The sequence below is a fragment of the Puma concolor genome, chromosome C2, assembly GCF_028749965.1.
Source record: "Puma concolor isolate L17-30 chromosome C2, mPumCon1.1.hap2, whole genome shotgun sequence".
Lineage (NCBI taxonomy): Eukaryota > Metazoa > Chordata > Mammalia > Carnivora > Felidae > Puma > Puma concolor.
Genome location: NC_141675.1, coordinates 100,830,638 through 100,857,021, shown reverse-complemented (window position 1 = coordinate 100,857,021; position 26,384 = coordinate 100,830,638). Strand labels below are relative to the sequence as shown.

The 26,384-nt window shown below is 43.5% G+C and overlaps 1 protein-coding gene and 1 long non-coding RNA gene across 2 annotated transcripts in view; both read right to left on the bottom strand.

Annotated features, from left to right (window-relative positions):
- Nucleotides 1-25,234, bottom strand: part of CCDC80 (coiled-coil domain containing 80) — a 36,727-nt gene extending 11,493 nt beyond the window's left edge. The window contains exons 1-4 of the mRNA XM_025913968.2: nucleotides 24,416-25,234; nucleotides 22,069-23,975; nucleotides 14,005-14,161; nucleotides 688-824 (exon numbers count right to left, since the gene is read on the bottom strand). Of these exons, the coding sequence (XP_025769753.1) occupies nucleotides 688-824; nucleotides 14,005-14,161; nucleotides 22,069-23,964 (2,190 nt within the window). The 5' untranslated portion in view covers nucleotides 23,965-23,975; nucleotides 24,416-25,234. The remainder of the gene's footprint in view (nucleotides 1-687; nucleotides 825-14,004; nucleotides 14,162-22,068; nucleotides 23,976-24,415) is intronic.
- On the bottom strand, nucleotides 2,598-6,574 carry LOC147577457 (uncharacterized). The gene is made up of 2 exons (XR_015240317.1): nucleotides 2,993-6,574; nucleotides 2,598-2,755 (listed from the first exon to the last, which is right to left on the bottom strand). It is a non-coding gene; the product is annotated as an uncharacterized LOC147577457 (long non-coding RNA).
- Nucleotides 25,235-26,384: the final 1,150 nt, after the last annotated feature.

Sequence of the window (26,384 nt, the reverse complement as noted above, 5' to 3'; positions counted from 1 at the left end):
CTTGGGCATGTTACTTAACCACGCTGGGCCTATCTTTGTTCTTCTGTGACATGAAGATAATACTCATTATTTATCTCAGAGATTTGAGATAGGGATTGTAAAGGGTTGAGGTAAGTGCCTGGTGTAAGGAAGATACTTAATAAAGTTAGCTATTTTTGTTAGTATTAGTATTAGTATTAGTATTATTAGTATTACTACATGGCACAATTTTTCATGGTTCAGAACTTCTGTCCCTAAGCATAAGAAGAAAGTAGGTATAAAACCCTACTGTCTTGTCCATGTGGGATTGAGAGGTAAAACTTCCAGGCCCTTCCAGAGTGGGTCCATGTTAAATCTGACCTTCCTGAAGGAAGAAGCCAACTACTTTTCACCTTTTATCCCCAGGGCCTGGGACATCATAGCTACTCAACCAGTGTCTGATGAATGCATGACATTGATGTTACAGAAGAGTTTAGTCTGAGTCAAACAGCTGGGCCATACGAGGTCATCCAACCCAGTTCTTTCCATAGACTACATTTGTAGGCACAAATTCTGTAAGATAACGTGGAATATCTGGACCTTTTCAAAACCTTCCCACTTAATAAAATAATTTGTGCTTATTCATACGTCTAATAGATTCATTGACAAAAAATTCAAAGTTGCTATTCTAAGGAATGGAACTGTACTGTCTAAAACAGAAACCTGTACCTTGACTCTCAGGTCCACGTCTGTGAGCACCATGAAGAAGTCATTATAGGTCATTCCATACTCTTTCCTCAGCTCACCAATGAGATGCTGGTCTACCAGGTCCTCATCATCCACCACTCGCATGGGTTTTTCATTATCTTCAAGGAAATGAAATGTGAATGAATATGGGTGTGACAAGACCGAAATAAGTGGGAAGCTCTGAGTCTCCATCCTGAGTTAATTAGAACAGCTTTCATTAGTTGCACACATTCAGCTAACATTTTGTTTGAACACAAGTTCCCCAAGTGAATAAGTAAATGTAGAAATAAATGAATAAACTCATTTTGAAAGTCAATTCTCTACAGATAATCAAGCCCCATCTGTGCCTACCCTGATGGTAGGTAGTGAATCAGAAGGAGCAAAGTGAGAGTGAAGGCTGCTGACTCACCCCTGGAAGAAGATTGCCAACTCTATCCTGGGAATGAGTCATCACCCCATCTCACCAAGGAGCTTTTAAATTTATTTTAGTTTTTGTTTCTGTTTTTAAAAAAAAATTTTTTTTTTTAGTTTTCATTATTTATTGAGTCTAAAATCTCTGTCTTTTCCTCACTTTTATTACAGAATCACTTTGAGACTCAGTGAACCATGTCATTGCTATAGAGAGAAACAAGCCTATGTTCAGACCTGCCCAACAGGTTCATTTTAACTCCAAAAATGTAGAGTTCTCCATAATACATTTTTTTAAGTTCATTTATTTATTTTGAGAGAGAGAGAGAGAGAGACACTATGAGCAGGGGAGGGGCAGAGAGAGGGAATCCGAAGCAGGCTCCGCGCTGTCAGTGCCAAGCCCGATGATGGGCTTGATCTCACAAACCATGAGATCGTGACCTGAACTGAAATCAGGAGTCGGACACCTTAACCCACTGAGCCACCCAGCTGCCCTCATTATACAAATTTTGTAAGTGAATACAATTTCAAGCAAAGTGTTACCAAATGTACAGAAGGTTTTAACCATTATATATTTTTTTAAAACATCAAGCCCTAAAAATAAATTATTATACTTCGAAATGGTTCTTGAACATGTCACTAGGTGGATGGGAAGTTCGAATATGGCAACTCTTAAGTCTGGAAATCAGTTTAACATCTCTGAGATGAAAATGCTACATTCCTCCCAGGTCACAGTGTTTCCCTCAACCCTACAAAAAATTTTATCTGCCAAATGACTCCCTGTATTTAAAAAAAATGTGAAAAAAATAAAGTCAGCAAAGATGTGATCATAGATATATCTATGATCTCACTAAGACTCTATCACTTACTGTCCACATTGCTACCCACTGAATAGTACTACAGTAGAAACAGCCATGGTTTTACAGATACAGAGGTTATAGGGCTTGAGTACCACAGACCATTGCTCTTTTACTCATAAAAAGGGGATGATTACAATTTAACTATTACTTTGGTTTATTTGATTAGGATCACTGAAAGTACACAAACAAGGAACTTGATTTCCTGTAAAGCAGATCAAAATGCAAAGACAAAGAATCTGTTTTATTCCCCCAAATTGTGACAGTTCTTCACAGAGGCAGTTCAAAGGCATGGGAGCCCATAGCTTATATGAGGACCAAGCGCTCTGCAAAGTGAAAAATTATATGCTTCGTACATATAAACTACTTTTTAAAAAATTTTTAAATGTTTATTTATTATTGAAAGACAGAGAGACACAGAGCATGAACAGGGGAGGGGCCGAGAGATGGAGAGACACAGAATCTGAAGCAGGCTCCAGGCTCCGAGCTGTCAGCACAGAGCCCGATGCGGGGCTCGAACTCACAAACCGCGAGATCGTGACCTGAGCCAAAGTCGGATGCTTAACCCACTGACCCACCCAGGCGCCCCCATATAAACTATTTGTTATGTTTACTTATTTATTTTGAGAGAGAGAGAGACAGAGACAGCAGGGGAGGGGCAGACAGAGAGAGGGAGAGAGAGAATCCTAAGCGTGGGGGTGAATGCCACAAACCATGAGATCATGACCTGAGCCGAAATCCAGAGGCAGAAGCTTAACTGACCGAGGCACCCAGGCGTCCCTAAACTGTTTTTTAAAAATTTTTTTTTTCAACGTTTATTTTATTTATTTTTGGGACAGAGAGAGACAGAGCATGAACGGGGGAGGAGCAGAGAGAAAGGGAGACACAGAATCGGAAACAGGCTCCAGGCTCTGAGCCATCAGCCCAGAGCCTGATGCGGGACTCGAACTCACGGACCGCGAGATCGTGACCTGGCTGAAGTCGGACGCTTAACCGACTGCGCCACCCAGGCGCCCCTAAACTGTTTTTTAAATGTACATTTTTTGCTGTCATGAATTAATTACAAAGTAATTAAAAAAAATTGCCAGATTCATGTTGTTGGTTTTTGTTTACTATGTCTCATTGAGCTAAAAAAGCAAGTTGCTGAAGAGAATGCATAGTAGACAATATTCTTGCCTAAAAGGAAATAAAAGAAAATACATCTGTACAGGAATAGACACTGGAAAATGTCCAGAAGGACATCTAGTTGGTAACAATGGTCGCCTCTAGGGAATGGAAAAGGTGAGTGGACACTTCCACTATTTACTCTACACATGTCTATATTATGTAAAATTTAACAAGGAGCATATTTTACAATTAGTAATAATAATAAAATAAATAGTTAAAAACTGATTTAAAAATGTTTTTAATAACTAATGATTCTGAAACTTTACAAGCAAGATTTTCTCTTGAATCTAAGGATTCCTAGTTTTAATTCTCAGCATACTTTTGTTCATTCCACAAAGTATTTGTTAATACACTGGAGTGTAATAACAAAGTATTTGTTAATACACTGGAGTGTAATAACAAAGTATTTGTTAATACACTGGAGTGTAATAACAAAGTATTTGTTAATACACTGTTAATACAAATAACAAAGTATTTGTTACACACTGTTAATACACTGGGAATGCAGCCAGTGTCCTGAGCTAAGTCTATGCTGGGTGCTGGATTCAGAAATGAGTAATTTGGATAGAGTTCAAATTCCTAATTAGAATCAAAATGAGACCATTATCTCTACCTCACAGAGAAAGTTACAAAAAGCACTAAATGGCTGAGATGGAAGGAAGTTGGAGAATGTAGTAGATTTCAAAAAATGGCTCCAGTTCTTCACCTTTCCCCATACCTACACTCTTTGTCCAGTGACTGTGGCTCCTCTTTACAGTGATGAGTTAAACTGTCGTGCCTCCCGATTCTGAGCTCATCTATACCACATGCTCCGGCCAGTGCTAGGTGATGTTAGCAAAAGTGACATAGAGGCTAGAAATGAGCCTATACATTTGGGATTGCTCTTGCCTCCACCATCGCCATGAGAACAACATGCACGCTAGACTTCTGAAGAATAAGCTAAACCAAGTTACCCTGGCCTCAGCCCAGACGGGGCGATTCCAGATCAGCTGACACCAGTTGATCCCTAAAGTGTTCAAGCCCAGCCAAGATCAGCAGGACCACCCAGCCAACCAGCAGCTGACTGGACATGCATAAGCCAGCCTCACCAAGGCTTGCCCAGCCCAGCCCAGCCCAGGTGAGCTGAACCCTACAGGCTTATGACTGAATGTTTAATAATTACACGCCACTGGAGTGTGTGGGTCGTCATGACACAGCCTTATTGTGGCAACAGAGAAGTGATACGGACATTACCCAGCAGAACCCAGTCACGTTACTGAGAAACAATAATATATGGCGCATTAGATGAAACAGGGACTGAAGCAGACACTGTGGTGCACTGTCCAGATCCTGCCTTCAGAAGCAAGGCTGCTGTGAAGGTTAGCCGCTGACTCCCTCTCTGCAAATCACTGACCTTAGAAAGGAGGTGCCTTTCTGCCAAGTCACACTCTTCCTAGGGGACAGCCCACATTCAGCGGCTGATGCAGTAGGGTAGATGTAAAAAACGTCCCCGTTGCCTCCAAGTGAACTACTACTCCGAAGGGTTCATTGCATTACAACTAAAACTCCCTCTCTGTTCTCTCGTATCCCTCCCCTCTCATAAGCATTATTCCGAAGATGACTCCGCCATTAACCGCATGTATGCAAATCTCAGTTTCAGAGCCTGCTTCCCAGAGAACAAACCCATCACAGAGCCCACAAACAAGCAACTGGCTCAAGTTTACCCTACTAGTTAATAACAGAGTGAGGGTTAAGGCTCAGTTAATACGACCTCATTCTTATTGAGTATTCTCTCTACTTGACCAAAACATATCCCACCCAAGGACAGAGAAGACCTAGGACAAAGATTTAAGCCAACCTTCGTTCTAACTGGGATATAGCAAGAAACCGATCTCATGGCCTGTTTTCTCCTTTCAACTAAAAGATCTTCTGAAACATTTTGACCTGACATTAAAAATAAAACATTTTACACTTCCAGACTGCAGAGTATCTACATCCCAAATGAATGTTTGTGCTGAGGTGGAAAATCACAGTGAAAGCACTGATCAACGGTGGCTCCTACAAAGGATGACAGCAGCTCTACCATAAGACAGTGTCCCCCTCTGGCCCAATTCGGAGGAAGGGATGTGTGAGGCCAGCTCCCAGCTCCAGCTGCCTGCCCCTGCCCCAGATCTCCATTACGTTCCACGTTCCGTCTCAGTCAGGGCTGGGTGAACACGAGGCTCTCCACCGTCTGAAAATGCAGCATCAATTTGGCAGCTTCTTGTTACATTTTTGTAACAGTTTTGCCAAAGCTCTCTAGTCCTTTGCAGGGCTTAGAAGCAAACATTCTTGAGGATGCAATCCTATAAACAGTCCGCATGGTCTTGATCCAGCTAAATGGATTCACAGATCCAAACCCATGTGGTGGGATTTGGTTATTCCACACAGCCTGTCCTTGACCTAAGATGACTTAGGAGGGACAGGAGGGAGCTTGAACTCTGTCACACCCTGGTGGGGACTGGTCCTGTAAGTGGGGCATTGGCCTGGGTTTCCATCCTTTAAGGATCTCAATTCCCAAGTTGAGGTGGTAATAGATTTCTTCATGTATTTGTTCTTCCATGTCTGCCCACAGACAGCAATGACGTTGCAGAAAAATTCAGCTCCAGCAACAACTTACTAATCACCAACTGTGTGCCAGGCATTACATTCGAAGTTTCCATCTGTGACGGCTCCTTCTCTACGGTATCTGTGGTATCTCCTACTCCCACTCTGTCTCACCTGAGTTCAGGCATTCTGCCGATGTTCCTGGACCATTTCAGTCTCTCCCATTGCTTCAGAAGTTCTTTATCTCCTCTAACAGTTTTTCAAAGCATGATCCACTGGGTAGACAGGTGGGGCACAATCACCTGGGGCACTTGTTAAAATTACAATCCTTGGGTCCAGACCAATTTGATCAGAATTTCTAGAGGTGAGGCTCAGGAATCTGCATGCTAACAAGTTTTCTGGGTCGCTATGTTGCCATCTAAGGACAGGGAACAAGGACAGGATAAAATCCAAATCCTAGGCATAGCGGCCAAGGCCATTTCTGCCCTGGACTCAGTCTATCTTAGCAAGCTGATCACTTAACTCTTCCATACAGTATGCTCCAGCTTCTATTTTCAGTTTCTAGAAATATGCCTTCTCTTCCTGGAATGCTATCCCTACCCCTGTCTACATGGGAATTCCTAATTACTTCTGCAACCTATCTTTACCTCACCTATGCACTCACAATACTTTTAGCCGCTTCTTCAATAATGCTTATCACCCTGCATTGCAACAGGTTGTTTACACATCTATCTTTCCACTAGATACGAGTAGTTCATCAACAGGGACTAACCTTTGATGGTCTTCTAAATCCCTGTAGCCTGGCACACATAGACACTAGGTACAGATTTGGCAACCATGACATCTCTCCCCTAAGAAAGATGTCACGTGAGAAAAAACTATGTCCTCGAGTCTGGAGTTTGCATCACCAAACCCTTACACTTCCTGTATCTTGTGAGTCTATGACACAGCCAGTCTAAGTATAATTTGAGAAAGCTCATCATATAGATTTATTTTCTAAATTTGGGTTTTCACATATGAGGTCTTATAATTGTATTAACCACATTTAAAAATTTCTATATATTATGATATTTTGACATGTTAAAAACCCTTTCTGACTAGGGAGAGACTGCCTCTCCCAAAGCTAGCCAATTCTTAGAGACAGCAAATCTGCAGCCTGCAATAGCTCCCTGAAATGCAAACCAACCAACCCAATGCCCTACCTCCTCTCTCTGACACGTGCACGCCAGGAAACAATATTCCTCTTCCTTAATCATCCAGGGTCAGGTACCAGGCAACTAGGGACCAGTCCTATAACCCAAAGCCTGGTGAAATTATTCAAACTAGCCAATCAGAAACTATGTACTTTGTCCTGCCTCACCTTTCTCTTGGGAACCCCAATAAAGACAGTGACCTAGGCTCTCCCCTCCTTGCTCTTACTGCTGCTTTCTGACCCAACCCTGGCTCCACTTGTGGGCCTAGGGGGCGTGCTGCAATTTCCTCTCTGGGACCCATGAGCAATAAACTCTATTTTCCTTTGGCATTCTGATCTCTTGAGTGTCATCCACTGCTCTGCACCATTCGTCACCTACCTTAATAAACCCTTTCCAGGGGTAACACACAACACAGATAAAATCTATTTATATGGCATTTAAAATATAACTATCCTGGGGTGCCTGGGTGGTTCAGTAGGTTAAGCACCTGACTTCAGCTCAGGTCATGATCTCGCGCTCTGTGAGTTCGAGTCCCGCATCGCGCTCTGTGCTGACAGCTCAGAGCCTGGAGCCTGCTTTGGATTCTGTGTCTCCCTTCTCTCTCTGCTCCTCCCCCACTTATGCTCTGTCTCACTTTGTCTCTCAAAAATAAATACATGTTAAAAACATTTTTTTTTTAATAATAAAATATAACTATCCTATTCAAGAAGTCAGCACAGGCCAAAGTTATGGATAAATCTGAAGGCAAAGACTCCATAAAAAGTTGAATCTTTTATTTTAACGATATTTCTGGGATTGCTGATGATAACCCTGGCCTCCAGCTATGGGATTTACTTTCTTTTGATTGGAAACAGATTAATTTAAAGGACTCTGGGGGCGCCTGGGCGGCGCAGTCGGTTAAGCGTCCGACTTCAGCCAGGTCACGATCTCGCGGTCCGTGAGTTCGAGCCCCGCGTCGGGCTCTGGGCTGATGGCTCAGAGCCTGGAGCCTGTTTCCGATTCTGTGTCTCCCTCTCTCTCTGCCCCTCACCCGTTCATGCTCTGTCTCTCTCTGTCCCAAAAAATAAATAAATGTTGAAAAAAAAATTAAAAATAAAATAAAATAAAATAAAATAAAGGACTCTGTAGTTGATTCTCTTGCTCCTATTTTACTATATGAATGGGTCAGTTGCCTGCCTACCAACCCATTGTGAAATGAGTGTCTGGATCAAATTGATAGGGGGGACTAACCTGGCCATTCCTGATCACAAAGTTGCTGCTTTCTTGGTCTCTAGAAAGAGCAACTTGTCCTATCTATGAAGAAAGCATCCTGCCAGATTCTTTTCTCTCCTACAGATTGACTCCCGCAAACCTGGGAAGTTATTTAAAATTTATTTGAAAATATATTTAGAAATCTTTAGTGACTTCACATGGTTTACCAAATAAAATTTGATTTCTCTGTGCTGGTATTTGAAATCCTTTAAAATCTGGTGCCAACCTCTCTTTCACTCTGTCCTACACTTAACCGTCTGCTCTCCACCAAACCTAGCTGCAAATCAGAACCACTTGAGCAACAGTTTAAAAATATAAATTCCTGGACCTTATCCCCAAACTGGGTCAGTATCTTGGAATTGGGAAGAGAACTGGAGTCTCAATTTTCATTCTAATTTAGAAAGAGTACCTATAAATTGATGTTAAGAAGAACAATCTTAAGAAGAAATTGATATTAAGAAGAACAATCTTAAGAAGAAATTGATGTTAAGAAGAACAATCTTAAGAAGGAATTGATGTTAAGAAGAACAATCTTAAGAAGGAATTGATATTAAGAAGAACAATCTTAAGAAGGAATTGATGTTAAGAAGAACAATCTTAAGAAGAAATTGATGTTAAGAAGAACAATCTTAAGAAGGAATTGATGTTAAGAAGAACAATCTTAAGAAGGAATTGATGTTAAGAAGAACAATCTTAAGAAGGAATTGATGTTAAGAAGAACAATCTTAAGAAGGAATTGATGTTAAGAAGAACAATCTTAAGAAGAAATTGATGTTAAGAAGAACAATCTTAAGAAGAAATTGATGTTAAGAAGAACAATCTTAAGAAGAAATTGATATTAAGAAGAACAATCTTAAGAAGAAATTGATGTTAAGAAGAACAATCTTAAGAAGGAATTGATGTTAAGAAGAACAATCTTAAGAAGGAATTGATATTAAGAAGAACAATCTTAAGAAGAAATTGATATTAAGAAGAAAAAAAAGGCAAAGGACACTAAAAACAAAGTATGAATGCTCCTCAAACACATGAAAACATGTCCAATCATACTCATAGAAAGAAAAATGCAACCCACCAACACACTACGCTAAGATCTCATTTTTCTTTACCGCATTGGCTGAAAACATTCACAAGCTTGGTTGTACAGTCTTTTGGAGAGCTTTAGGGAAACAGACACTTACACATTGCTGGTGGGATTGCAGTATGATGCAACTTGTATGGAGAGAAATCTGCTGATATCTAATGAAATTAAATACATTTTCCATTTGGCCCAATAATCCTGATTCTCAGAGTCTATTGTAAAGATATACCCACATAGATAGAGTAACATATGTATAAGGTGATTTACTGTGAAACTATTTGTAATAGCAAAATACTGAAAGCAATCTAAATGTCTATTAACAAGGGTACTAGTTAAACAAACTATGATAGGATCTCACAATGGCTTAATAAAGAATTAGGATGATTTTTGTATACTCATAAGGGAAGATTTCCAGGAAATATTTTTTAGGTGAAAAAAGCAAAGTCCAGAGTATTATATATACTATATTTTGTACTAAAAGTGTGGAGGGAATACAGATGTTTATATTTATTTGTATTTGCATAAAGAAGCACTAAATTCATAAATAAGGAATCATAAAAATACCTATGAGGCAGAGATCAACAGGGTAAAGGGGTCAGGAATGGGTGTAACATTTGTCTGTGGATACCTTTTTGTGTAGCTTTGACTTTGGAATCCAAAAATCCAATTCTCTTTAAAAAAATAAATAAAAACAAAAAGTACTTTGATAGAATCATCATCTGTCAACAAATCTACTCCATTTTCAAGGCCCCTCCAATGAATCAACCCACTTTTCGAAATTTTCTGACATTTACACCTTCTCTAATGACTGCAACTGGAAGAGCTAATTCCTCCACCACATTCTCCAAGCACTTGTTTTGTATGGTTGGCTTATCAGGTGCTTTTCACTCTTTGATCATCAGGGGTTGATCTTGACACTGACACACTTGAAAGGCAAGAGGGCAGTGAAACGGGATGATGGACAAGCTGGGGGCAGGCTCCCCCGCCTCGAGGACACAGCGGGATTGATAATCAAAGACGGAATAAACAGAGAGGGACGCCAAGCCAGTGTCTGGAAGTGTGATCACTCCCCCAGCCTTGCCTCGCTGCACAAAGTGGCAGGGTCTGAAGAAGGCAGCTGCCAGGCACTGTCACTACTGACGGAAGAAAGGAGGAGTTGGGGCAAAGGGTCAAATTTTCAGGTGCTCCTGAGGAAAAGTGACACTCTACATTGTTATGGAGCCTATGGGGCTTGTCCATAAAGAACAATTCTCTTCAACAGGATCAAAGACAGAAAGAGAATATTAGGCTGAAATGGAGTCTACCATTTTCACCTATCAAAGGTATTTTAGAAATGCACCCATGAATTCTTTATTCATGGGACTATGGAATCACTTTCTTTCCTGTTGTCATGTTCCATCCATGAGCCCATCAACTTCCCCACCTCCTTTCTCATCAATTACCCTTAGAGTCTTCTTCCTTCAAAGGAGGCCATCAAAGAACTTCCTTTGCCCCATAAAAATGTCCGTATGTTCTCGCCCTTAAAATCCGGTGATTGACTATCAGTGTCAAATATTTTTCAGCCCTCTATTCTGCTAAGAAAGAAACATGTTTGCTGTGCTTTCCCCTCAGTTTCTCTTTTCAGTTCTGCAACAAAGTGTCTTAGGCCAGCAACTTCTTCCCATCTGCACACTTAGTCTGTAATTCCTCCTCTTGACATAGATACAAATTTTTCTACCCAATTGATATTTTAAATACCACTAACAATTGGGAATGCTTTAATGTACCATGTCTTTCTAAACTCTCACGTATAATATTATCTTGGATGAGAAAACCAGATGGGCTTATCCTGCATTGCAATTTGCTCAGGCATGAGTAACTTTCATTAGGCTAACGACTGAAATCTTAAGGTAAATTTCCTGGAATTTGTGGGTCCATCATTTATAGTTCAAATACACTTAGCAAGATGGACCAGCTGGTGAGTACAGCCCACAGTGTAGTTGGATGTGGGTCTCTGTTTTTGAGGCCCAGTAAAAGTCTGGAAGAGGAGAGACTACTTGATTTATTTTTAAGGAAAGTAAGGCCATCTGATAGATTTCCAGCTGAAAATTGGTCAAGGCTAGAGTTTGGTTCACTGAGCCCATGATGCATGCCAATTCCTGTTTTCCCATGGCTGGCTCCCAGTCTTGGCTGAAAGTTCTACGGCCTTTCCCATAAGGGTAAGCTGGGACATAACACGAGGAGAGAAAGGCCTTCCAGGAATTAAATGAGGAACAAAATAAAAGCCCCCCCCCCCCCCTCCAGATCAAGTCCAAACTGCCATTCAGTGAGAGGCAAACACCAATGCACAATACCTGATTTCCAATAGGGCAGGGGAAAAAAAACCCTCAGTGCCTCTACAGCTCATATTTAATCCAGATGTCTAAAAAACAGCAGGATTAATGCTAAAAATTTGCCAAGGCAACACCAGATGCTTATAACAGTTGGGACCACATAGAGACTGAAGTAGAACATATAATGATTTTTCCAAACTTCTCTGAAATAAGGAATGAGGTTTCTTTGTGTAAGGGTTGGTGGGCAACACATTTGACACTGGAAACACCTGGTGGAGGAGGCCTTTTATCACCAGCCAGCACCAGCTTCTGCACTAGATTGAATACCTACTTCCTTTCTAGACATCTGGGCTATAATTAAGCTCACTGGCTCTTGCTACTATTTAAAAATCCAGGAAGCTAATGGTTGAATCTCAGTTAAACACTAAATATGTGGCTTTGTAGTATTAGTCTTTTGGGCTTTGGTTTTATTACCAGGAGTAGTAATGCACCTTGTGACCTCGAAGGGCAGTCATGAGGGTTCACTGTTAACATTCTGTAATTAGCAGAAAGCAATTACAAGTCCCTTTTCATTATAGGTGCTCTAGTCCCTGTGACAGTTCGTTGATCTCCAGATGCCTGCCGGAAAAAATGGTGGTAATGATGACCACACCATAGTACTTATTATATGGCACATATTTATACACATTATCTTACTAAATCCTCACCATAGCCTGTGAAAGAGATATAATTATTTTCAAGGCTGAGGCTTAGGAAGTAACTTGCCCAAAGTCACACAAGAAATAAGTTGGGACTGTTGGTTTGAACTGGTCTGTTTGACTCTAGACCTTCTGTCGTATCTTCTGTTTGTATGTATGAGTATTGTTGTTTTGGTAAAGGACCTTGTTGTTGTTTTCTCTCCCAAACACACACCGCACAGGGATTAATGTCCACAAACCAATCACCAATCCACAATGATTTATGATGGGACATTGGAAAGGATGGAATTTATTTTCCTTTGGAGCTATCTCAGTGGAAGGTGAGTTAATAAAAAGAGAGAAGGCATAACTGAAATTCCATATCTGAATAAATTCTAGAGATCTGCTATACAATATTGTGCCTCTAGTTAAAAACACTATACCGTGCACTTAGAAATTAGTTAAGAAGTTCAGTCTTCTGTTGTGTTTTAACCACAATTTAAAAAATATGATTTTGGGGCGCCTGGGTGGCGCAGTCGGTTAAGCGTCTGACTTCAGCCAGGTCACGATCTCGCACTCCGTGAGTTCGAGCCCCGCGTCGGGCTCTGGGCTGATGGCTCAGAGCCTGGAGCCTGTTTCCGATTCTGTGTCTCCCTCTCTCTCTGCCCCTCCCCCGTTCATGCTCTGTCTCTCTCTGTCCCAAAAATAAGTAAACGTTGAAAAAAAAATTTTAAAAATATGATTTAGAAGCCAGACAATATTCAAACCAAATGACATTCTCATGACATAATTATGACTACTATGTGTTCTGTTACATCAAGATCACATGACAGAAAAATCTGTGAGCTAATGTGTTATATATATTGAAGCTAACTGTTAACTAATGGGGAAAATATGTTTTATATTCTTTCAGAGGAAATATATTTTATGAAAAATAGGCAGGATATGCACATGGTAAAATATGAAGGACTTTCATTATAGTTAAAATAAAAACTTTGAGAAGTCGAGAATACATGAAGGGTAAAAGTTTTTTTTTTTTTTTAAAGATAAAGCCCCAGAGATGTAATAATTATAAAAGAAACTGGGTGGGTCAGATCTGGGGCTTCTGACTTTGCGGCTGAACTACTCACAGTAAGTCTTGCAACATTCCCATGAGAATTGCAAGAAGTTAGACAGCTGCCCAGCACTGAGCTGTGCACCTCCCGAGCCTCACATGCACCATTAATATGAAAAATTGTGAAAACTCTACATTCAGCCAAATTCGTCTGCTCTCCAAAAGGACTTGGGTGCAGTTCAGTCCACACTTTCAGTGACTTTTCATTTAGCTGAACAGCGTCTCTCAGCCCTCCCCAGTCTTGCCAGAGTCAAGTGCTTCCAAGGGCCTGGCAGGTCCCCATCTGTGAGTGAGTCACCTGCAGCATGAAGGCAGCAGGAAGATCAGATGGTATTAGTCACAGGCAAGAAGACTCCAGATCCAGAAGAAACTGTCTACATACTTTTCTGGCTGCCCCACCACTGTATTACCTCTCACATTTTTCTCTACCTTATTGATCTGCAAACCATAGAATTCTTGCATATTTATTTTTTCATTTTAAAGTGCCAAAAACCTACACCAGAACCATGTGGAACAGTTAACATAAGTAGGTAGGTAAGCTGACCTTTGTTACGACAAGGAAAGAGCCCTCTGAATATCTGAATTTTCCTCTTAATTTCCCACTGACCTCTCCCATAAAGTTTGTCCCACCTTACGTATGAGAAAAACAATAATGTAATTAAAATGTTTAAGAGAACCTAGCTGGAAGTGGTCGATTTTCATGGTGCTGTTGTTGACAGGGCCAAAGATGGTGATCACGGAGATTTTCCTGGTGGCCATCTTGCAGAAGCTTTCCAGATACTCATCTCGCTGTTGCACATACATGTTGTTCTCAACCTTAGGAGCGGTGATCAGCTAAAGGCAGGCGGAGGCAAGCAAATATTAATTCACAGTGATGGTTGTACACAGAGGCAAAATCCAAAGGGAACATTTGGAATAGAGGGCTGGCAGTGACTGGCACTAAAGTCAACTAAAGCGCTCCCCTGGACACTTGGCATAGTTAGGGCCAAAACAGGCCATTCGGAAAGGCCCTCTTTATTTCAATGGTTCCAGACACCTTAGAGTTTTCTATTCCCACCAGTTATCTTTATCACCAGTCTCCATGTGCCTTAGTTTTCTCATCTGTGAACTCTGCACAGGAATACTTATTTTGCAAGGCTGTTACGAGCATTACATGAATGCTTGACATGTCATGATTGTTCAATAAATGCTATCTCCTTTCCTTCCTTTTGGTCTTCATAATCCTAATTGGCAGCTCACACATTAGTAAGTTCAGTGGTTTTTACTCTTTTGTGTCATGTCCCATAGGGTTGAGAGAGCTTCATAACCAGGCCTGGGGCACTACGGAACATTCAATGACTCAGTATCTTTAGTAGGCAACTTGCAGAAAGTTTTTAGGATGGCCTTTTCGCCTATGTTTTGTCACACTGGGCCCATACAGAGCTTGTGGCAGACTTCTTTGACATTCGAATCCCCCAACAGGATGGATTTTTACTGTTTCATTTCAGCCTTCTTTCTAATTCAGACCTGGTATTTTTCACCTAACTCCTTGTGTCTTTCAAGCTCACTTTGAACCCCTGAGTTCTGGGGAAAAAAGAGGAAAAATAGAGCAAAAGAAAGAGATGCTGTAGTCAGTGGAGCCATCTGGGACAACATATGTTGTAATTTTGTAGAAAAAGAGAATATCCTTATTTTTAGGGCTCCTGTTGAATGCTCTAAGAATGTCTCAATGCTCCTATCTAAGTGGATATAAAAGCTTTTCTCCTTCCTTGATTATTTTTGTGGCCTTTTCCTGAGCCTTCTCCAATTCTACCACATTTTTCATGAGCAGAAACCAGAACTGTATACCTCACTCCACAAGTGAGTGGGGTGGTGGTGTTCACCCTGCCCACTGATGTGAAATTTCATTCTGAGGATGACCAGGTCTTTGTTGAGCTCTTTGACCCCCCATACCTCACTAGGCTGGTGTCTGCAGTGAAGGCTGTCTATTGATCTTTTGCTAACTGGTCACTTAGCTTAGAGACCAGCCTCTATACACATTTCTCGAACTTGACCACATTCAAATTTATCAGCCACTTTTCTTTTTTTTTTTTTTTTTTTTTTTTTTGGTATTTCCTTTCCTTTCTTTTTCTTTTATTTTTTCGATATATGAAATTTATTGTCAAATTGGTTTCCATACAACACCCAGTGCTCATCCCAAAAGGTGCCCTCCTCAATACCCATCACCCACCCTCTCCTCCCTCCCACCCCCCATCAACCCTCAGTTTGTTCTCAGTTTTTAAGTCTCTTATGCTTTTATCAGCCACTTTGCTACTTGCCCATCTAAACTTACAAAATATTTCTGAAGTTTGTGACTATTAATTAGCTTGGCATTTTTCAGAAAGGAAGTCACCATGTTGCTAAACCTCGTCCTCACACTTTATGAAAATGGTTACTAAATCTGCTCCCAGCTTGATATTGGTATTTATCTTTCTCTGTCACAGATGTGTTAATTGTTGCCTGTAGGCTTTCCCTTTTAAAGATTTCCTGTGTCTGCCAAATTCTATCACTCGTGGATATCAAAATGTGTTCAATAACACTTTTGAGTGGAACATTAACAAAGATTTTTCTGGGATTAAATTTTTTTCCCCTCAGGTTGTTACTTACTTTAAGTAGTCATGATTTTGTTTATTTTTGATTTCATGTTTATATGCCTGTTCAGACAGACAGGGTTGGGTAGAAAATGCTTATTTTAGAAATGTAATTTCCCAAAGGAAAAATAGTATTTCCCCAAATGTATTCCTTGATTCATACTCAGCCTTAAAAAAAGATTTAAAGTGGCTATAAAAAATACACGGTGATGATATTTTTGCTTTGTTTGTTAGTTTTTAATTAGCTTTATGATATTTGAAAGCATTTCTTCAGCTTTGGTGGTGGCCCAAATCTTGGAGTTTTATTTTCAGTTGGTATGTTTTAGGTTTTTCTTTCTGGCCATTCTTCGCTCACAAACACACTATTTTAAAATAAATGAATGTTTACGTGAAAACACAAAACCGTCAAAAACAAGGGTAAGTTCTACTGGTAATGATCTTGGATTCCTTTTTCTATATTTAGAATATATTTAGAGGAGTGCCCATGTGCTAGATGACTGATAGTTACCTGCCACTGTAACTTCAAATCCATACATTTCATTCTTGACATATTTTGCCATGAACCATTACAGTCTATGATATGACATGCCATGACAGGATTTCCAGATTCCTCAAAACTACTTCTGGTCCCTTTGTCCTTCTTGTGCATAACTGGGGTTTGCAGACAATATAGAATCTGGTACAGAACCTCATCCTCCCCTGCCTGGCAGTTTTTCTCGGTACCTCTGAACACCACAGCCTGAGGCCATTGGATACCCAGTGGGAATCCAACAGAGGTAGATAAAGAGCCCTGATGTTTATTTGCATCTCAGGACCTATGCCCAGGGATGCCTTGACCCACCAGTGAGGTGACATTTATTTTGCATGACTCATTTCCTCCCTCCTTCGGCAACCTGGCCCCAGGCTCTCTCTTGCTAACCTTTCCTCTTATTCCTCCCTTACATGACCTCTTCACTCTTCAGCCAGACTGCTCTCAATGGTGAAATGAAAGGAATCTGGGCAGAGTGGCACAGAGAAAGGGTGTCTGCAGCCAAAGCAGGAGGGCCTGAATTTTCTCCTAGTTCAACCGTTGGCTACCTTGCAGCCTCAACAAGACCACTTAAACCTTATGAACCTTACCTTTTGCATCTTTATAACAGAACAACTCTGCCACTCATCAAGTAGTGAAAATCAAGAAAAAAATTCTATCTATCTATCTATCTATCTATCTATCTATTTATAGGCTGTGTGCACACAATCACCATACGTGTATGTTGCCTCTGAAGAGTTCGCTCTCATTCCTTCCTCTGCCTTGGCCCCTATCACTCTTTCCACCCAGAAAGCTCTCCCCTCCCCTCCCCCTTATCCACATCTCATGTAGTCTTCAAATGCAAGATCCTTCTTAATGCCTTTACTGGCCCACAATGGCCACTTTCTTCTTTTAATTGCTCTTCAGATGCAGGCCCACATTTCTCAGGTCCCACAGATTACTCCAGCCAGAGGAGAGGAAGTGGTCCCCTGCTGAGGAATGTCTAGATGCAGCCTGCAAACCAGCTGATAAAGACACTCCTCCCCCCCCCCACCCCCATTTAATCTGCTCCTCGAGTTTGTATCAGAGGAGGCTGATCATGTGAACATATTTTGGCGACTCTTTCTCTGTATACTGACACCTCCAGCCCATTCACCGTTCAGTTCGGCAGTATTTCCAACGGTATTTAAAATGGTAACCGTGTCCAGTCCCCTCTTCCTAAAAAGAGCATCCTAGAACTTTTTGGTAAACATTATTGTCTGACACTTGCCCTCGTTCCAGTTTGGTGGTGATAAATCAGGGCATGTGTCATGAATAGAGAATTGTGTTGTGTTCTTTTTTACATTTCTGTTTCCAACTGGTGTGTTGGCACGAGGAGCCTCAGAATGTCATGAAGCCAGTTTGCATAAGTAAAGGGAGCAAACAGGAATGGGAGGATGCCAGAGGGAAGATATTTTAAGTCTCAGCTTCTTCTAAGTGCTGCGCTAGGATCAAAACACGAGATTTTTACAGGATTCTGAAAAATGACATTCAAGCTAGTCGTCTCAGTAAAGCAGAGCTTTGTATCCCTTTCTAAAATTAAACCAAATAAGTGGCTTGTTGTCCCAATACCCAGATTTCTGAGGTAAGGCTAAAAAGTGTGAACCCAGCTGCATTAGAAGAGATTCAGTCTCCAAAGAGTACTTAAACTTGATCTCGAGTCTATGCAGTCCCACATTATGAGGCCTCTTGCTAATTGACAAGTAGGGACATCTCGGGGCACAAAGTGGTGGCTTTAGAGCTTGGCTCCACATAGTTCCAATGTTTTCGTGATAAAAGGCTTAACTGTGTTCTTACGTTGTCAATCCCAAACTGACACCAACCGGTCTGAGGGATTAGGTTAACAGGGATTCAGTCTATTGTTCTCCACTGACTGAGGGCCAGGAAAGCCAGAGAGCTAAGGTGCAGAGAATTACCTGGGTATTAAAGGCGGAAACTCTACATTGTTGCTTAGCAAAAAAATGTTGACAATTGATATACCTGGCTGTTTACCTGAGTAATTTAAGGTTGAAAGTGAATTTTAAAACATCTGTATTGATTAACAGGATGAATCCTTAGTTTCCCCCTCACTTTACTGCTTATGCCCACTAGAAGCTCACACCCATAGGAAGGCAGAACAGAGGGAGAGGCTGGAATGTGAGCTTTAAAATCAAACAGGCCCGGGTGCCTGGGTGGCTCAGTCAGTTAAGCATTCAACTTTGGCTCAGGTCAAGATCTCACAGTTGGTGGGTTTGAGCCCCGCAACCAGCTCTGTGCTGACAGTGCGGAGCCTGCTTGATTTTTTTTCTCCCTCTCTCTCTCTGCCCCTCCCTGACTCATGTTTTTTCTCTCTCTCTCAAAATAAATAAATAAACTTAAGAAAAATCAAACAGACCCGAGTTCTAACTCTGACTCTGCCACATATTAGCTGCACACCTTGGGAAACTTCTCAACCTCTCTGAGCTTCTTTTCTTGGCTGTATGGTAGAGTTAATCAGTCCTTTCTCATGGGGTTGTTGTGAAAATTAAACCACACAGTTTTGGTGAAGCACCTTACGTTGCCAAAGGATGTGCCCTTTTCTGTTCACAGGCTGACAGGCAGGGGCTTGGAAGGACTGACCTCTGGCCTCAGAGTAGGAAACCTGTTTTTACTTGCAGCTCCTTTGAAGGTCCCTACTATGATGTTCACTCATACCACTGCAGCCACCGTTTCTCTAAAAAATTGGATAAGGAGTGATTACATGATGTTTTCACATCTAAAGAATGATATAAATAAGTGTAAAAGCACTAGGGCTTTATGATAAATTGTACTTGGGCACCAGGTTACGGAAAAACTGGAAAGATGAGCTCAAAGTCCTGCGTGATTTCTGGGAGTGACACCTTATTTCGGTCCGAGCACACTGGGTTAGGTTGAGGCCAGTTGGAGGTATATGTTGTCAGCCGTCTTTAATAACTCAGAGCGTGCTGAGCCTTAGCGAATATTAATCGAATCACTGAACCTCCCGAGTAACATCGGCGTGTCGAATGGGAAAAATGAGTAGAAAAAGACAAATGGCACCAACAAGCCCTTTCGCCCAGAAACACAAGTCTCCTCTCTGCCTGGTGAAATGGAATTTCTTTTCTCTCCATCTTTTGCTATTTTGTCACGTTTATTTCATCTTGTCTTTTCTCGCCCATTCCTATTTTAGATATTAGCTCTTCAGAACACACACTTCTGATAGGATCATCAGCTGGGCACATGTGGGATGGCAAGATTGAACTGCCCCCTCTTGCTACTTTCTTTCTAATAACAAACCTGGTTCGTTCACCAGCCCCAAAGAGCAACACTGCCGTGAGCAATCCCAGCTGGTTTCTGTTTTGCCTCACATGACATCAGCACAAACTGTCGCTTGATTTTCATTTGCTAGAAATTTATGATCAGGGATACTGTTTAAAGCAGAAAATAGCCAGCTGGACTTTCAAATCCCTGACTAAGGGAGTAGAGAGAAAGGGGGAGAAATGAAAGGCATGACTAATATCAGGGATAGAGTATGAAAACCTCTTTCTTTTGACTCAGAAACCAGGGGCAATGGCAGTATTTGCCAGCCGGGTGCACAATTACAATCCTGACATTTTACCCAGGATTATTTCTCCCCTGCTTGAACCCTGCCCACGAGGAACACTTCGCCTGCCCTGTTGGCTAAATGGCCAGGGTTGGGTGATGTGCTTTCACAGGCTGGACTAAGTGCTGTGTACTCAGGAGGAGCACACGACCAATGCTTGCCCACGCCCCAAAGACAGCAGTTGACTCCCTTGGGTTCTCTAATAAACATTTAAGTCCCAGGTAATTCTTCTCTGAAATAGTGATTCTTTGGTTCTGACTAAAATATTCTCATTTAAATTTATGTCCTCTGAAAATAACCAAGTAGCTGTTAAAGTACTCTAGCAGACAGCATATCCTCTACTAGCTAATTTATATACTTTAAGGCTCAGTTAAAAATGAGTAAAATATACCAAAAAAAAAAAAACAAAACAAAACACATAACAACACACATACACTCACCACACAAACCTGTACAATCAATGAAAACTTACGTTTTGTTCTAATACATAGGTACACTATTGTGGAACAGCTAAGAGAATTTTGGGACATGTCTCGCCCATGATAAACACCACCAGGGACTCTGCTCAAATGCGTCTTTCAGCTTTTTTGAAACCACTAAAGATGAATGGACACCAGAGTCCCGCTGCTCAGATTCTTAATCCATTAATGACCAATTAATCCATCATTAGTCTGGAAAAACTAAAAGCCCCTTTGAGAGATGCCTTGAGAGAAGAGTGCCTGTCTCCTTTGGTGGGGATAATGCAAGGTGCAGAGTCACCTTGTGCCTTCGGTAGGAAAGATGCTGTCCTCGGTGGCATGAGAGGTCTCCTTCCCACCTGGGTATCTGAAAAAACTCATCCCTGACCCACATTGCCCAACATTAATTTCTGATCCTTTTCTCTGAAGTGATTGTATGGTACCTTCTCCTCCTTGACAGCTTGGAGTAAAATGACAGTATTAAGAAGGGGTAGAAATCTTGGAAGGGCCCTGAAAGAAGGGGCAAGGAGACATGGAGAGGGGAAGGAGCCATTCTCACACGGCTGATGACAACTGCCCTTACATTTAGGATGGGATTCATTTCTGTCCAAAGGCTTCCTTGGGTTTGACTAGATTCTTTTATCATTCTTTGGATGGAGGCAAGTAATGGCCAAAAGAGAGAGCTCCTGAGATGGACCTACAGCTTGCTCAACATCAGTGGCTTCAGAAACACCCACAAAGTAGGAGAAAGAGTTGCTTGTCTCCTTACACACACACACACACACACACACACACACACACACTCACACACACATTCATTTGACAGGGGCTCAGGAGAAACTGACATCTGTCTCTAGGGTATTGGAAATTTGAACAATCAACCCAGTTCCTCACACTCTACCTTTTTGGCCTCTTACTGGAAGCTGGGCAGTGACGAGGGAGGCAATCTTTAAGGGGAGAAGACTTCAGCTGGTTTTAAAGTATTTGTGAGGGTCACACCAACAAGGACCCTCCCCCACTCCCAGTCACACTCACTCCCCACCCAGGCTGCCTTACTTTCCTTTTTGAGGCTTCCATGTGTTGATACAGACCTAATTAGGGGGAAAAGGAAAAACTTTACCAATTCCCCACACACATGCGTCTAGTTCCTAAGCTCATGAAGAGATAAGTCCTTTTCCTAAGTTGTCACCAGAGTCAAAGCATGCCATTTTAGGAACTATACCCAGAACTATCCCTTGAGAGAGAGCTAAGGGTGGGGGGTGGGCACTGACAGGTTTGGAAGAAGCTGAGCATAGGTGCCTCCCCAGGCACAAGGTCTGAGGTCCTCTGGCCATTGAGTCTGGACGTTAGGGCCAGGAATCTGTGTGGACAGAGGTTCACAGAGCACCGGCCTGGCCACCCTCTCTTGGCACACCTTCTGATCTTCTCCACACGGCCTGGGTTCAGCCACAGCCCGCCGTCTAGCAACATGATTTTAGGAAAATAACAAAGCAAACATTAACGTGCCCTGCTTTCGCCCACAGAACACTGCTGGGGAGATTACTTACAAGAAGTCGTCGTTTGCCTTCAAAGGACCCCAGCAGATCGGTCACGGACTTCCTGGGACTCTGAGCGAAGTGTTTTGTGGTGGGTTTCAGGTAGCCATCCTGCTCTGTTTTCCCTGCTTTTTTCTTCTTGTTCTTCTCTTTCTCTTGCCGGCTCTTTTTCTCAGCCTTATCCTTCTTCACTTGCTTTTCACTCTTGAGGAACTTGTCTGTTTTCTCGTTTTTCACCTTTTTTTTCTTCTCCTTCTCAGGTTTCTCCAGCTTTTCGTGCTTTTTGGATTCCTTTGCTTTCTGGGGGGGAATATTCCCCACCCGCAACTCGTCCTCCAGCTGAGAGGCAGTTGGCCTGCTGAGGTCGTATTTACTCTCGTACTCATTGCTAAGGATTTTGTCCTGGACTTTCTTTTTGGGAGGCTTCCCCTTCGCTGGCTTGTGAGGACCTGGCACCACGTTTGCGTCCCGGTGGCCGTGCTCCCGCCGGTCGGTGCGGTTGTCCCGGAGACGGCCCGCGCCCGCCCGCGTGCTGTGCTCCGAGGCGGTGGTGGGAGGGGCAGCCGTGAAGCTCTCCAAGCTGGTGGCCTTGCTGGGCCTCCTGGTGGCCTGCAGCCTCTCCCTGTGCTGCTCCTTCCTGGGCTGGGGGTAGAGATTCTCCGAGGCCCCGGGCTCCCTGGCCGTGGCCACCTCAGCAGTTGCTGGGGGCCGGTGGGCGTCCGAGGAGGGGTGCGCCCTGGGGGTCCAGGGCCTCTGGGTGGTGGGAAAGGCCGTGGTGGTTGTCGGTCTTGCAGCCGCGGTGACCACCCGAGAGGTGGCCCGGGTCACTGTTGGCACTGCAGCAGGAGACAGGGTGGTGGCGGCCCTTCGGGTTGGAGGAGCGGGGGGAGCAGCGGCCGTGGCGGTGGCCGGCTTCCTGAGCACCTTCCCCCGAGTCTCTCTGGTCGGCGGGACTTGTGCTCGCCTCTGGTCTTCTTTTCTCTTCTCACCGCTCAGGCCTGGCCTTCCGGCTCCTCCACCATGGTTCCCCTCCTCCACCACCTGGCCCTCTACCCCAGACGCCTTACATTTTTGGACAAAACCCTTCTGCCTGATTTTCTCTATCCGGCGGATGGGGCCCTGGTCGATGATCTCATACAGGGCCTCCAGCCTGACCGGATACGGGTAGCGCTCCTCCACCTGCAGCGTCTTCTTCAACAGCACCATGCCGAACTTGCCCTTCTCCAGCTTCAAGAAGCTCATGAGCTTTGGGACGAGGTTGGGGTCCAGGGGCTGCTCCAGGACGCGGCCCTCGCTGGTGATCCTGCGCACCTTGCCTCCTTCCTCGCCGGCCTGGTGGAACAGCACGATCTGCTGGATGTGCCTCTCGGCCAGCTCGCAGTACACATCGTCCTTCAGGAGGCTCATCATCAGGCGGTAGTAGCCTTCCGAGGCGTGCGGCGCCGAGATGACCCACACCCTGTTCTTCCCTGCGAAGCTGGCGAGGATGTTGGGAGAGCTGGACCCAGAGGGGAAGCGCAACACTCTGGAACGGGCTGAGGACCCCTCATCTCGGATCATGTCACGCGGAGAGCTCGGGGCTCCTGGTCTCTGCTTCGGTCTCGCCGGGGCTCCACTGCCGCGCGGCCTGGCTGGCGGGGCTGTTGCGGGGGCCACCCTCAACACGGGCACACTCCTCCTTCTTTGGAGAGGCGGAAGCTTTGGTTCTTCCACAGTGGTTCTCTCAAGTCCCTGAGCCTTCCCTGTGTGCCTCAGAAGCCGAGCTGGCCTTCTGTGGACGGGGGAGACCAGGGGCACCTTCCGCCCTCCGTGGCTCCCTCTATGCATGGCATGGAGGTGGGGTTCTGATCCGCACACCAGCCACATTGCCAGCAGCATGGTAACACTGAGTCCCATTCTCCATGTCATTGTGCAATCCACTTTGAAAGGCAGCGGGGTCAAAAGACAGAGAGGGGGGAGGGGGAGTGAAAAAAAAGAAAGAAAGAAAGAAAGAAAAGAAAATCATTTAATTGCAAACAGAACTGGGCATTTTTTCTCTTTCTCTATCTTGGCCAAGGGGTGGGGGAAGGGATGGTGAGAGAAGAAGGAAGGAGGTCAGGGAATGGAAAATAGGATGAGATCCTGTTGCTTTTAAACCCCTGCAATTTGTTAGTGCTTAACAGAGACAGTTCCATTAAGCAGGAAACCCAGCTCAGTTCCCCCATTCAGCCTGCGTGCACCGTTTCCACGGGCTCTCTGATGCTCCAGAGAAAAGGCACACTGAGCACGTTAATGATGACAACATTCCTATTTCATTTCTTCAAATAAGCAACAAAGAAACAAACAAACACACCAAAGACAGAAAAGATTACACACTTACATGGTGGCTCATGGAGATGGAATGCAGAGGGTTTAAAAGGCAATCTGAAGTGTGGTCCCAGGACAGTTTTCTAGATGAAATACTTTTCCTCCCAAGCCTCTTTCTCCTTTGCAGGCTGAGCGGTACAAAGGGGGGTGTGCTGCAACTCCAGCTCCCAAAGGCGCCACCGACCCACAGCCTGTCCTGACCTGAGGGCTGAGCTGCTTTCTTCTTTCCTCTGGCTGTCTTTTCACCTTCTTGACAAGTAGGATGAGGTGAAAGGAGCTGTCCTTGTAAGTCTTTGCTTCTCCATTTGTCTGTAGTTTCTGCTCGGTCTTGTGTGTCTGTGTGTGCCAGTCCCCTGTGCCGACAACACAGGGCGCCCCTGGAAGTGGAGTCCCAGCTAGTCCTGAATCTTGCTCTCTCTTTAGAGTTCCAGGATCCTTCTTATCACCCTTTCCCCCACAGTCTGGCTTAGTCCCTTTGTTTCCAAGCGTAAAAGCACTGGGATTAATATGTTTTCCAGGCTGAGGGAAAACACAGGAATGTGATGTTGAAAAAGACTTTTTTTTTCTTTTCCTGCGCTTCTCTCCTCCCTTTATTTCTCCCCACCTTTTTTTTTTTTCCTCCTCTTTTCCTTCTCCTTTTCTTCTTCCTCTTGCCTGGACTCGGTCCCAGAAATGCCAGGACAACCTCAGTTTTGATCCAAACCAAACTCAAACAACAGCAGCCGCTGGAAATCAAGGAAACTTCACTAAGAATTTAACAGATCAGCAAAACACCACCTCCTTCTCACTTCAGCACGTTGAGAGTGGACTCTCGGTGGGGAAGGGGAGGGCTGCTCTTTGGGGTGGGGGAGAGTTTTGAAACACTACCCATCATCATAAATCACTTTAGAATAGGATGGCTGAGGACTTAACCCCTTCCTTGCCAGGAAGGATAGTTTCCCTTCCTGTCTGTACTCACATTGTACTTTGGAAAGGGAAAATTCTCAGATTTCTGCATCTGGCTGCTTGGCTTTCCTAGAGACAGATACTCGTTTGGCTCAGGGTGCTTGGCTACACATCCACAGACAGTATATATATTTATAGTTCCATGTGTATATTTTTATCTCTTTCTCCCTGTTTCATGTGTTTAGTTTGAGGTTGGAAAAGCCCGTGGAAAACATGACTGGGTTGTTTTTATTTTATGCTAATTGGGGATCATATTACTGAGTTCTTGTTCCTAGTTTTCTCTTTGGCATGGAAGGAAGCTGGTAAAAGGTTAGAAATGTAAGCAAGGGCTGCTGTTCTCCTGAGATTGTGATTGGTCATTACATCAGGAGAAGGGCATTATGATCTCTAGTTCTGGGCTCTGGCTAGAGACGCTAGGCTAAGAGAGAGCTTCCTCAGAGAACATGATCGTGTGTCTGGGGGTATGGGGGGGGATGTAGTGCAGTATTGTGCTCCCAGAGGCTTCTGCTGTCTGGAGGGTTTTAGGCAATCCCTAGAAGTTGTCATGTCAGGTTCCAAAGGAGAGACTGAGACAGCTCTGTGCATCCACCTCCTGGACCTGCCAGGGGGATTTAGCTCTTGGTGGTGAGAGAAGGCGCCTCGGGGTATACAGATATTTAGCCCAGTCTCTGAAAGAGCACCATTCAATCGGGATTAACGGCCATAGACAGTGGTGAACCAGGATTCTCAGAAGCCTCCTTCAAGCTAGGTCGTGTTAATGGTTACCCTCACTGGTTCCTAATTGCCACCCCCTTGATCAGTCCCGTCTTCGACTGGTCACATTTACCTTTCCTTCACACAAACTCCCAGCACTGAATTAAAGACCTGTAGGGGGTTGAATGTAGGGTTCTCAGCCCACAGCTTCAAGACCAAGGTGTGCCAAGAGGGAAGGCTCTCCTGTGAAGCCCTTTCTGACACTTGTGAGTACAGTAACAAAGGTGAACTTCAGACAGAGACTCTGTATCTACTGGGGTCGGGGAAGACTCCCCCTTTCATGG